Source organism: Sturnira hondurensis, unplaced genomic scaffold, assembly GCF_014824575.4.
Source record: "Sturnira hondurensis isolate 20B ecotype Veracruz unplaced genomic scaffold, ASM1482457v3 Scaffold0022017, whole genome shotgun sequence".
NCBI lineage: Eukaryota > Metazoa > Chordata > Mammalia > Chiroptera > Phyllostomidae > Sturnira > Sturnira hondurensis.
Window position 1 is genome coordinate 8630458 of NW_028094648.1, and position 14125 is coordinate 8644582.

The window sequence follows — 14125 nt, forward strand, 5'->3', positions numbered from 1 at the left end:
TATAAATGTTTCTTTTCTTTTATTTATGCTCATGGTGGGTTAAAAGTGTAACTCTAGAAAGCAATAATGATATCTGTATACAAAATAATACCCTAGAATATGATAATCAGTTTGGTTTATAAATAAATAAAAAATTGAATTAAAAAATTAAAATGAAAGTTTTTCTTTTCCTGAAAGTTTTGGCCAAAAATGTGGGAACGCATGATACATGGCAAAATATGGTATTTTGTTCACATGTTTACTGTGTTGGTGTGTTTGTCCATTTTGTGTACTGAGATTGTGAGGCAATTTAAATACCAGCTTCAAACAGCCATGCAGGTGATGAGATGTACTTTTCCATCTCCTGTATTTGCTTCCTTGCCGTCAAAGAGCAGAAGAGTGTGCCAGAGGGCTAAGGGGTGCTGGGGAGGTATAACGGAGTAAATCGTCGTCACGGCGAACCTCGATCAGATTTTCCTGTACAGTGCTAAGGTGTGGGTGAAGAGAATGAGAGTGTGGACAGAGAGCAGGTTGAGATTTTGTGCCTTGGGTGTTCTCAATCCAGGTGCATTGGGTAACATTCATTGGCTCCTGTTGTGGTGAGGATAAAGTCTACTTCAGTAATTTGAAATGACAACATTCTTGGAAAATTGAAATGTCGCATTTTATTTCAACTGTTTATTATTTGCTTTAGGATACTGGGACCTTCAATGGCAGGAGAAGGAGTGATCAGAAGACCGAGATGAATTTTAACACTATTCTAGAAGAGATTCTTATTAAAAGGTCACAGCAGAAAAAGAAGACATCACCCTTAAACTACAAAGAGAGACTTTTTGTGCTAACGAAGTCCATGTTAACCTACTACGAGGGCCGAGCAGAGGTAGGAGACATCACAGTTCCCTTCGCTGCTTTCTGTGTTGATACCACTTTCTAATGCTGGTCTCCACCCCCAGTCTGATGGGATAAGCGTTAGGTTAAGGAAGTTAAGAATGGAGTTAAGGTAATAATATGTTATCATTTGGATTTGAAAGATAAAGTTTAGGATATGGATTAAAGTTATTCACAAGTCCATTAATTATGAGTTTAGTATATATGGGTATACATTTTATTTTATTTTATTTTGTTTTTAAATTTTTTATTTATTTATCTTTAGAGGGGAAGGAGAGAGGGAGAGAAACATCAATGTATGGTTGCCTTTTGTGCGTCCCCTGCTGGGAGTTGGCCTGCAGGGAACTGGACTACAACCCAGGCATGTGCCCTGACTGGGAATCGAACCTCGATCCTCTGGTTCGCAGGCCCGCGCTCAGGGTATACATTTTATATCAGCCTACTAAAGTAGTCTGTTAGTGGAATAAAATTTGATCCTTGTGGACTTTATGTACATGGCTCTTTCCCATAAATTACTGTGTTATACAGGGTGTGGCACAAATAATGCCTCTTTTTATTATGAAATATTTTATTGTAAAATCATAAGCATGTAATTCTGTAACATAACAATATCACACTCAAGTATACCATATGACATTTTAGGTGAAATATTCAAATTAAAACTATAAATTATTACACCCATATTATTACCCTACCAACCACACTTAAGCAGGTGTTACTTCTGCCGAACCCTGTATGTCAAAGCCTTCCTTAACATGTAGAAACTGTCTGTATCAATTAATCATAAAGTGAGGCAGACATCTACCCTCTCCGATTTCTCTGGCCCCAGTCCTTCAGTATGATGGCAGTAAGCATTTATTGAAACTCTTCCTGTTAAATGCAGTTTATTGTGCTTTTGGAAGCATGCTGAGAAATCCTGTTCTGGATGATGAGAAATTCAGTCAAGCCATGTGTTCCAAGGCTGCTATTAAAAACTCTGTTTCAGTTTCCATTCTTTGGTTTACCCTCCTTGTTCTTACTACTCTCAGTTAGCTCACGTTTCTGCATATTCTAGTGAACAGGTAATTGATCTTCCTGGCAATTTATGTTGCTTGATCTTACTCATAATAACACAGAGCAGAGAGGGTTTCATGAGTGGTCTTGCTTTCTGGTCAGGGAGCTAAATGACACGTGGGTCAGGCCATCTGACATTGCAGTGGAGGCTCTGTGTGGCGGTGAGATGGAATCCAGGGGGAGCAGGGCTGGGGTTAATCAGAAAAAAGGCCTATTCAATAATGGTGCAAAAACAAGGAGTGGAGCAATTTCTCTCTGTTGAGATGTTGAATAAACATTCCCAGGTGGTAAGTAAATCTGCAACTATTGTTAGCTAATAAATGAGGACCCTTTTATAACTGGACTTTGGTACTACTAATTTGGTTGGCGTGTTTTTCTAATACTGCTTCAGTATGGAAACTGACAAATATTTTCTAAGTCAGGGAGTAGGGAGACCAATCGTGTTGGGGATCTCGAAGGCCACCGCCAGGTTCCATGGTTTGCTAGAACTCATAGGACTCAGCATACGGTTGCACTCACAGCTACGGTTTGTTACAGTGAAAGGAGACAAAAGAAAATCAGCAAAAGGAAAAGGTAAATGAGGCGAGTCTGGAGAAAACCAGGCACAAGCTTGCAAGAGTCCTTTCTCAGTGGAATCACAAAGGGTGTGCATAATTCCTCCAGCATCGAATTGTGACGATTGTGAAATGTCTATCAGGAAAGCTCATTTGAAACTCAGTGCCCAGAATTTTGGTCAGAGGCTGATCATATAGCACCCTCTGCCTAGCGTGTACCAAAATCCGAGACTCCAGAAGGGAATCAGATGTTCAGCTTAAACCATGTTCTTTGTACAAACAGTTTCAGGCTCAGTGAGCTCTTCTTATTGGTGCTAGGTATGGCAGTACCCTCCCAAAGTCCATGTTCAAGCCCACAGGCCAACCTTGTAAGCAGGTCTTTGCCAAGATAGTAGTCTCATGGACCTGCTATTTTTAACTCTTTCTTTGAAAATCAGTAGTAAAGAATGATACAAATTTTGAGCACCAGATGTATGCCAGGCACTGTGCTAAATACTTTACATGCATTATTTCCCCCGACAAAACAGTGCTAAATTGTCTTATTAGTATCCCATGTCACAAATGAGTGTCATGAAGCTTAGAAAGCTTCTTAGAACAACTTGCACAAGGTTATTCACCTAATGAATTGCACGGCTTATTTCTTCAAAGCCAGCTTTGAAACCACTGTGATAGTCCAGAGGAAATTAGAAAAAAAAAATCTAGTAAGTCTTTCTAAATACAGATAGAGTTCTTTTTTAACCTCAGATTTTTTTATTACTTTCCGTTATGAGTTTTTTTTATTGTCTTTGGGATAGAAGAAAATCAGCACTTGACAGTGTTTTGGGGCTGCCTCTGCCACTGTCTGCTTGGACACTCTACAACGGTATTCTTCAATCTCTACATGTAGTGTAGAAATTACTTTGTTATACATTTTCTATCTCTGTCCTTTGTCATCCCCATCTCCACCCCAGCACACATCCATCACCAAGTTCCATGAATTCTCCTCTTTGTTACGACCTCATTGCAGCTCCCAGCCCCGTTCTTTTAGGTGGATCCCTGTTCTACCTGATTTCACTCTGGAATCTTTATCTTTCATCGGCAGAGTCTTCAGAGAGATACGGAAACCCGCAGCATTGTATCTTCTCTAGGATCAGTTAACACTCCACAGCGTGGAGTAAAAAAGCACATGACGCAGTTTCCTTATCTGGTGCCTTACTAATACCGTTCACTCTACATGGAGGGATGCCCTTCTCTGCCTTCCTGCCAGGATCTCTCTCTCCATCCACTGTTGCTTTCGGCCGTCAGAAATGTGTTGAGTGCCTGGCGAACACTCATCTTTTCAGACTTCCTCTATTTTTCAGGCTATAAGACGCAGCTCTTCCCCCCAACCCCATTTGGGAGGAATAATGGTTGTTAATGCTGCTGTTGAGTTCTGTTTACATTTACATTGTAAATGTTACCACATTTTTTGCTTCAAAAATTTTTCCCCTACTTTCCTCCTCTAAAACCTAGGTGTGTCTTATGGTCTGAAAAATATGGTAGCTCAGCCCCTACCTTCTCTGAAGCCTTTTCTATATCTTTTTTACCAAAAGTAGAATCTCCAGTCTGCTTCAGCACTCTGTGCCCTGTGCATACTTTTCTCACGGCACCTTGGTCATCTGACATTATTGACATATCTGTGTCCCCCATTGGACTTTTTGAGGGCAGCGTTCATGGCTCACCCATCTTTTCATTTTAGAGGGCCCAGCACAGAGTGGGTACTCAGTTAGATGGAAGGAGAGATGGGGAGACCACAACCTTAGAAGCAGGCAGGGCAAGCTTATCCTAAACATAGATCAGGAACCATGACAACGCTGTCACACTGTGAATAAGCAGAAGAGTTGGAATTTGAACCTTGCTATTCTTTCTCCGAATTCAGTGCTTTTCCCATAATGTCACAGGTGCCTACCTTAAAATTTTCTTCCAGTTGTACTGAAATTGAACATTCTTTGTAATGAGATGCTTGAAATTTTAATCTTTTACCCTGGTTAACTGACAGGATGGTTGAGGCAGTTAGTTACAAGTATGATGTGACACAGATCTCTTAAACATCCTGGGCAAACTCTCGTGTTTCTGTGGAGTCTCCTGGGTCATAAAAGATTGTTTTCTTGACCACCCCTGGGAGCCTGGACTTTCAGTAACTGGGGATAAAAACCCCATCTCAGACTGGGGTTCTGAGGTGATGTGATGTTTCTCTCTTAGTTGTATCCTTAGATAGGGGGACCTCCCAGTGGGAAGCACAGGTTTACAGGACACTGCTAATCCCTACCTGAAGATTTGTATCTTTCAGCCCTCCTTATGATTCTGGAGAGGGGGTGTGGGGTGGAAAAGGTTTCTTTACTTCAGGGCAGTTGGAAGCATTTGCATCAGACTTTACACATTATCAGACAGTTCACTAGCTTGTAAAAAGTGATACAGCTCTGCTCTGGCTGGTGTAGCTCAGTGGATTGAGTGCAGGCCTGTGAACCAGAGGACAGCAGTTCGATTCCCAGCCAAGGCACATGCCTGAGATGCAGGCCAGTTCCCAGCAGGGAATGCACGAGAGGCAACCATACAGTGATATTTCTCTCCCTCTTTTCTTCCCTTCCCCCTCTAAGGATAAATAAATAAAATCTTTAAAAACAGTGATACAGCTCTAAATACTCAGTAGGTACGTACAGCTGGTTTTGTACAAGGGAATTTTTTGATTCTGAAAATTCTCAGCTATATTATCCCATAAAAACTCATCTTCTTATAGGCAGTTGAATTTTCTTGTTTCTGAAATAAGGTAGTATTGAGTTCCTTTTTGTGTGTCTCAATTTCCTTTCTTATGCCTCTTCTTCTGATTCATATCTGTCTTCTTAATCTTCTGCCCTGGATATGAACTTCTTCATTATTAATCATTTAAAAGGGCTAAGATGCAGGATGAAGTCCTAGGGTCTGAGTTAGCCTCTTAATTTGTCAACTTAATCCATTTTCATTTAATAACATTTTCTGTTCCACCCCCTCCTGTGAAAGAAGCAGAAATAACATTTTGCCTGTGGAGAAGAAGAAATAACATTCTTTCCATCCACACCCTTAATTCTTTTTTTTTTACTTTGTGTTTTGCTGTCATTTCAAATTTTAAAAAAGTTTTAAGAATAGTATAAGGAACTCTCAAGGAACCTTGACTCAGATTACAGATTGCCTACGGTTTTGTCCCATTTGCTCTGTCATTCTCTTTGCACCTGGCTTTCTCTTTAGATGCGTGTTATTTTCTGAACCATTTGAGAGTAAGTTGTAGACATTTCCCATTATCACTAAATAGGTCACTATGTGTTGTCTAAGACCAAGACCATTCTCTTTTATAACCATTGTCTATGATTAAAAAATCAAGACTTTTAGAACTGATATGATTATTGAATCTATAGTCTGTAGTCAAATTCCGTCCATCTTTCTGCGGACACTCATAGCTATTTCTCAGCCTCCTCCCCTTGCTCATTCAGGATCTCACCCCTGATCACGCATGGCATTTAGTTGGTGAAGACATAAAAGTGTTTAATTATGGATTGTGAGAGGAAGAGACATGTAAGGAAGAGATGCTGTCTTTTGTTACATACGATAAAATGCCAACTATGTCATGAATACTTAGTGATTGTCTGTGAGAGTCCAAATAGGAAATCAGATTTAAAAATTGTTATAGCCTGTTCTCCTCCTCTCATTCTCACGAGATACAGTCAAATACGGTCATTTGATGTATCTCACAAGATACATCCTAATACAGTCATTAGGATGACTGTATTTCCCAGCAAAGAAAGTGTTTTAGCCTGGTCCACTACAATGAATAAAAGTCACTTATTCCTCTTTCCCAATCTCTAGTTTTGCTTCAGTCTTAACTTCTTATTCTTCTGTGTAAAACAGTTGTTGGGCATGTAAAATATCTAGGAACAGTACAGTGTCAGTCATTACTAGTAAATGAAGAGGGAGCTCAATTAAAGCCTTGGTCCTTATGCTCTAATTAAAAGCAGAAATAATAGCCCTGACTGGTGTAGCTCAGTGGATTGAGCATGGGCCTGAAAACCAAAGGATTGCAGTTCGATTCCCAGTCAGGGCACATGCCTGGGCTGCAGGCCAGTTCCGGCAGGGGACACACGAGAGGCAACCATATGTTGATATTTCTCTCCCTCTCTCCTTCCCTTTCCGTGTAAAGATAAATTTTTTAAAAAGTGGAAATAATAAAAGGATCTAGATTTTGAAAAACGCTCTAGGATCTGTCTATGATAGTTGTGGTTTATTCATAGATTATTTGTATTATGAGGAGGAGAGAAAGGCTGTAAGAAAGATCAGTGTTTTGCTCAAACATGATATTAACTAGTTTATTTTATTCATAAGATTTAGCTCTTAGCAATTTTTAGTGTATCAAAGTCAAATTTCCTTCAGAGTTTTATTTAGCAAGTTTTCCACTGAATATATTCAAAAGACAGTGCCATAGGCACTGAAAGGCAATTATGAAAAGAACAATTTCCAGAATGTTTGGGAAATGGCATTATAATTGAAATAAAAATAGTGTCTCACTTTACCTCTCTTTTCCCACCTGCCAATCTTGAAAGAAATGTGTCTTAATTTTGAAGTGTTTATAACTTGTTGCAATTTAAAAACAAATAACTCTATCTGACATAATGACTTTTGTAACCTGTGTTTTATTTCTCTGTATTGCATCATGACCTCCTAGGCTGGGGATTCTCAGAAATCTTTGAAGTGACTTCTGTAATTGTTTTCTATTCAGTGATTGTTGATGAAGATAGATAGGATAGCTTTTTCTTAAGGGAGAGTTAAAAAAGAGACCAAATTATATGAGTGGAGGAGCACTGGCTACATGGATTGGGGCGGTGGAGGTCGGGAGGGTTTGGGGAGGCCCTCCACTGAGCGGAGGGTTGGTGTGTGAGCAGTGCTGGGCAGAGAAAGCCCTTCCCACGCAGAGGCCCTGGGGTGAAAGGGGGCTTGGCGTGCTGGTGAGACTGTTCTCTTCTAGACCTGTATTGATGTGCATAACTGACAATTACCCATATGAGGGGTGGTTGACTTTTATAGTAATAAAAAAGGAATCAGAATTTTAGAGCTTGAAGGAACTTTAAAGAATGACCCCAAAATGTTTCCCTTCTAGGAAATGAGCATAAGGAAATTACTTGCTCCAGGGCACCCGGTAAACTGGCGGGTGGCTGAACCTGGACCGAAACTCTGACCCGAATGTCTCTGCATCAGCCTCTGATCGCACTGCCTTCGTCCTGGAAAGGACATGGTTGGGTGGCCCAAGAGGGTGAGGGCACTTAGAGACCTTAAATAATACAGCGGTTCATGGAATGGACACCTTCTAGCGACTGTTCAGACCCCTTTGCTTAAAAATACGTGTCACTTTCTGCCTTTGTTTTTTTTTTTAATATATTTTATTGATTATACCATTACAGTTGTTCTATTCCCCCCCTTCAATCCCCTCCCCCCGCACCCTCCCTCCCCCACCATTCTCCCCCCCCTTAGTTTATAACCACGTGTCTCAAGTTCTTTGGATTCTATATTTCCCCCACTATTCTCGCCCTCCCCCCATCTATTTTCTACCTACCATCTATGCTATTTTCTGTGCCTTCTCCCCCCTTCTCCCCCTCCCATCCCCCTGTTTCTAACCCTCCATGTGTTCTTCATTTCTATGGTTCCACTCCTGATCTAGCTGTCCTCTTGGTTTGCTTTTGTTTTAGGTGTGGTTGTTAATAACTGTGTGTTTGCTGTCCTTTCACTGTTCATATTTTTCATCTTCTTTTTCTTATATAAGTCCCTTTAGCATTTCATATAATAAGGGCTTGGTGATGATGAACTCCTTGAACTTGACCTTATCTGAGAAGCACTTTATCTGTCCTTCCATTCTAAATGAAAGTTTTGCTGGATAAAGCAATCTTGGCTGTAGGTCTTTGGATTTCATGACTTGGAATACTTCTTTCCAGCCCCTTCTTGCCTGTAAGGTCTCTTTTGAGAAATCCGCTGACAGTCTGATGGGTACTCCTTTGTAGGTGACTGTCCCCTTATCCCTTGCTGCTTCTAGGATTCTCTCCTTCATTTTGGTCTTGGCTAATGTAATTATGATGTGCCTTGGTGTGTTCCTTCTTGGGTCCAACTTCTTTGGCACTCTCTGAGCTTCCTGGATTTCCTGGAAGTCTATTTCCTTTGCCAGACTGGGGAAGTTCTCCTTTATTATTTGTTCAAATACGTTTTCCACTCGTGGCTGTTTCTTTCCCCCTTCTGGTACCCCTATAATCCGGATGTTGGAACGTTTAAAGATGTCCTGGAGGTTCCTAAGCCTCTCCTCATTTTTTTGAATTCTCATTTCTTCATTCCTTTCTGGTGGGATGTTTTGTTCTTCCTTCTGGTCCATTCCATTGATTTGTGTCCCCGTTTCCTTTCCATCACTATTGGTTTCCTGTGCATCTCCCTTCATTTCAATTAGTTTAGCCTTCATATGTTCCTCTAATTTGTGACTATAATCTACCAGTTCTGTGAGCATCCTGATAAATAGTGTCCTGAATTGTGCTTCTGAGAGGCTGGCAATTTCTCGGTCCCTTAGAATTATTGGCTCTGGGACTTTGAGTTCTTCTTGTGCCATCTTTCGGGTTGTTCATGCTTGTTCCATAGCAGGATCAGAGCCCTAAAGTGTTCACTAGAACAGGGCAACTCAGTCGCTGGGTTGTGACGTTGTATGTGGGGGCGGGGTCAAAGAGGGACAATGGCTCTCACTGGTCTTGCAAGGCAACTAAGTCGCTGGGTTGTGACGCTGCAGGTGGGGGTGGGGTCAAAGAGGGACTATGGCATCCTGTCCGCCGCCTGCCGCCATGGCCCTCACCGGTGCCGCAGTTGCTGCCATCACTGGGCCCATGCGTTTCGTCCCACTGCATGAGAGTGTGCCACCGCCGTCAGCCCTCGCCCCCTGGGGCCTGCGTGGTCTGTCTCACTGTGCGCGAATATGCGCCTGCGGTCTGCCCCGCACCCCAACTGGTTCCCGTCTGCCTGCGCGCCTGGGTCGGGGGCCCTGTCCTGCCCGACCCTGCTCGCTGCTGGCTCCGCCCCTCTTACCGTCCCGTTGAACGGTTAGATGTAGTTGGACTTCTGTATAATTCAATTTTCTGTCCTTTGGTTGTGTCTTTGTTTCTCCAAACCTTTGTTGTATTTATTCAAACTTGGTTGTGGGAGAAGGCACAGTGTTTCCACCTATGCCTCCATCTTGGCGGAAGTCCCCACTTTCTGCCTTTGAAGCTTCGCCTTGCTGTGACTAGCAGTTCTCTCTCTCTCCTCCATTTCCCCATGTCCCATCTCAAGTCTTCTTAAGTGGGAGACCTTTCCCTTCTCTCTGGTTGTAAGTGCCTTGCCCCTTGGGAGTTACTGTTAAATTTATCTGTGTTCTTATTGTCGCCTTTTTTTCTCACCAACTATAATGATCTCGAGGCCCGAGTTTGTTGCCTCATCATCTAAACCTATCACAGTATACCTTGCACTTACTAAGTTCTCTGATGGTTTTGGTTGGTGTTGATCAGTTGGTATTTGAGGAAGCAAGAAGAGACCTTGTGATAGTGATTTCCCATTCAATTTTGTTCCATTTTACTATATTATTTTCTTTTTGAGGAGCTGCATTACTCAAGCTTAGAAATACAACTGTGTTTGTATTTGGTATTTATTAGTATTAATCTCTCCCCCAAACTATTATGTGGATGTTCTTATAAACAATTCAAGGTAGGAACTGTCAGAAGAAGTCACAGTGCAGTTTGAGAAAGCGAAACTCCATTTCGAGTTGTTTCTAAAGCTGTTTGGGGCGTTCTCTTCGCCGAGGGTAGATGCTGGTCAGGGGCCTGTGGAGAAGTGGCCGTGGAAGGGGGCGCAGGGGCCCCGGGGTTACTCAGCAGTTCTTTCTGAGGACTTTGGAGAATGCCTGTTATTATTAGTCTTTATGAGTATACTGTGCTTCCAAGAGAAACATTTAAGTTTGATGAGAACCATTAGAGATGTAAAAAACATTGGTATTGTCTTTTTATTTTTTTACCAAGGCTCTTCATTTACCCTTTTTAATTTTAATCTTAGAGAACTGTCTCTAATATTTGCGTGACTTCACATTGGTTAGCACCTGAAATGAAAAACTGCATGAAATATATGTAATATAAGTTGTTTGTTAAGTAAAGTTATGTAAGAGACTTAATTGAAATCTCTAGTGATTTTTAATATGTCATGGAAAAGGAATTTCTTTCCCCACCATCCTAGTTATATGAGAAAACTTTTTGCCATTTTATCTTTATTCTGAGCAATCACATAGGTATGTGTGATTAATTTTTTATTTTTTTGCCACTGCAAAAAGCAACATGGACAGGTGTAAGTCCTTGCTAGTGAGATTTTGCTCCTTTTACAGGAATACATATATTATATATGTATGTATGTGTATCTGTATGTATATATCTTTATCTTTACTTGTATTTCCTGATGGAAGAGAGTCTAAACACTTTTGTTTGTTAAGTAGGACTCAGCTCATTTGTTTTAGCTCATTTGTCGTTTGTACCACAGAGATGTAGTGAGCATGTTGGGTGGAGGAGTGGAAAGACAGGTGATTCTGGCTTTGCTGAGTCTGCAGTCTGACCGAGCAGTGAGTATTTTATGGGTTCAGAATCGCAGACTCTCGTTTGCTGCTTCTACTCTCCTGTGAGGGGGCCTCTGGGGACCCGCTGTCCTTGTCCTTACATGCCACTGCTGTTTGCACTCGTGCGTGCATTTCTGTATTGCTTTACACTCTAACTCCACCGGCCCTTCAGTTTCTAGGTGTAACAGGGGTGGTTATACCTACAGGATTTCAGGGCTTCCTTCTGTTCTTGAATTTTCCATACCATAGATTCACAGAAGTAGCGCATACAGGGGCTTTGTGTACACACTTGCCATGCTCTGTTCTCTTCAGCATCTCTGTAAAGTAGATGACCAACACATTTGTCCACCATGTATTTTATAAGCGAAGAAATTGAGGGACAACCAAGGCTTCTTCTCTGAAGTGAAATACATGCCATTTGAGTAGGTGAAACAAAATGTTTTATCTTTTTGGCTAGTGTGCTGTTAAACCACACTGTGCTACTTCCCACAAAGGGGACTTCCTTAAATAGTAACTTCACTGACCACCTCAAGACACGTTTCCTTCCTCCTCCCCTTCTTTGGCTTTAAAAGAAGCATCCCTCAACAGTTTTTAATTTGTGCTGTTTTCTCCTCACTGTACCCTTGTGAGGCGGTGGGAGCCCCGTGCATTTCAATAAATTAGAGTTGTGCAGAAAACAGACCCACAGAAGGAAAATTTTTCTCTGAATGCATATATGAAAGAAGTTGAAAAGGGTTATACTTACTTTGAAAGTCTTAAGAACTTCAAAGTGGGTTTGGTTAAGTAACATGAACAAAAATTTATTTCATAAATGCTTTCAATGATTTGACACAGAGAAAACTCACAAGTAACTCAAAGAAGACTTATTATATTCATTTATTACATTTATTACTGTCTATCCCAACAGCAGAGAACAAGGTCACAGTTGAAAAAGACCCCTGTAAATCTACCCCAACATATCAGTAAATTGGTTTGACACTTTAAAATAGTAAACTAAGCTGATTTTTAGATGAACTCAGCCCTGAGTAGGATTGATCATCGTACAATATCAAAACAAATGGTAGAGATTTGAATTTTCTTGTAGAAAGATGAGTAGTTTGATGCCGAAGATCAAATATGTAATTCAATTTTTTTAAAAAAAAGACAGGGCCATTATCTTATTTTCAGAAATCACAATCACTTTCTAAGGACGGGTGTTAAGGATAGCTGTAGGAAACAGCACCAACATCCACCGGCTGAGATAATGTTTATCCTGAGGTTGTGGAAACGGCTTACCAGCTTCCTGTTCCTTCTTCCTTATAGGAACTTCAGTTGTGGTCTAAGGCCTGTCTCTGAATTAATAGAGTTTCTGTGAGTTAGGAGAGCAGACTGCGTTCTGGAGCCTGATTACCTGGGTTCAAATCCCAAATTTGTTGATTACTAGCTGTGACCTGGGACGGGTCACTTGATCTCCCTGTGCCTCATTTTTCAGCTGGGGCAAATAATATTATTCCCCTCAGAGGTTTCCGTGAGAAGTAGATGGACACGAAGTGAGCAGAGTAGTGCCTGGCATGTAGTAAGTATGTCGTAAGCATCAGGGGCTATTATTCTGGGTAGGTTGTATGATCACCCACTTTTGTCGTTTCTGTGTGATGCATTTCAGAGTTTCTGTCCTTGTGTCTGTCTTTTCTCAGATGGAGAAATGATTTGCAGTAAGCACAACTGTTTCATTCTCCTAGGAGGTCACTAATCCCAGGGGACTCGACTGACTCTTGAAGTTGGTCACTGTTGCTTGTGATGTTACACTGTGGTAGCTGTATAAGGAGATGCCTACCCAGCAGGTGGGTGATGGAGCGTTCTCAGCATCTCTGAGCCTGTGTTGGTGGAACCCTGGTTGTGGACTGTCTGATAGGGATGGTTTTCTCTGGATGTTGATCTATGGGGTACATGACAGGGTGGCGGTTGTGATAAATGTGGTGTTATCCCAATTTTACATTTTTTGTAACACCAAAGGTGAATCTGCCTTGAATCCCATTGAAGAAATGTTAAGGGTTAGAACCTTTCAATTCCATAGCCCTTCTAAGGTAACTTTGTTTCATAATTTTGCACTTAAAAAAAGAGAACCTTCTCCTCAAAGTGTATAGGTTTCAGGTCATTCAAAACCTGGACCTATCTCTGCAGAGCACGTATAAGATTTAGTTTATTTTAATATCTGACAATAGCTACAAATTTTGCCAGTGAAATACTCCCAAGCATCTCCACTGTAAAACAGCTAAAAACCAAGCACATTTATAATTGGTTTATGTTTTTACAAACCTTCCTTTCCAGAGGTAAGTGGTAACTTCCAGGCAAGATGATGACAGGTGAACGTGGTAATTGCCTCCTCCCACAACCACATCAAAATTACAACCAAACTGTAGAACAACTGCGATTCAGAAACACCTGAAATCTGCCTGAATGGAACTCCTACAACTAGGAAATTAAAGAAATCACATTGAGACTGTCAGGAGGGGCAGAGACACGGAACAGGCTGGTCCCACACCCATGTATGGTGGATACAAATTGGGAGGGGTATCTTAGCAGCAGAAGCCCCCCCCCCCCCCGAGGAGTGAGGGCTCCCAGGCCCACGCCAGGCCCCATGGGACTAATACCAGGCACCCCAGCCGAGGGGGCCAGACCCAGGAAAAGAAGTCCCTGTAACTTCTGGACAGCTTCAGACCACATTGGAGCACGACCACCCAACCATCTCCACAGGCAAAACACTCAAGGGGCAGACTCGGTGGGCACCAGTGTCTCACAGGGTAAGACCTACTCTGTGGGGTGGACTCTTACACAGTTGACTGTCCACAGTGGCTGGAGGTCGGTGTTTGGTAGTTGCAGCCAGTGCTTACCACTGATTGGCATGGGGGTAAATCCCTCCCACTGATGTCCCTCCCAGCAGCAATCAAGGCTCAACTACAAGAGGAGGGTGTATACCGCCTTCATGGAGTTTTTGCACTGGATCGCCCAGCTTGGGTTATCAGGGAGGCTGTGC

At 41.8% G+C, this 14125-nt stretch overlaps 1 protein-coding gene across 3 annotated transcripts in view; it reads left to right on the forward strand.

Annotated features, from left to right (window-relative positions):
• TEC (tec protein tyrosine kinase) overlaps positions 1 to 14125 on the forward strand; it is a 113429-nt gene that overhangs the window by 34959 nt on the left and 64345 nt on the right. For all 3 annotated transcript variants that reach the window (XM_037034078.1, XM_037034079.1, XM_037034080.1), the window contains exon 2: positions 674 to 859. In XM_037034078.1, the coding sequence (XP_036889973.1) occupies positions 674 to 859 (186 nt within the window). The remainder of the gene's footprint in view (positions 1 to 673; positions 860 to 14125) is intronic.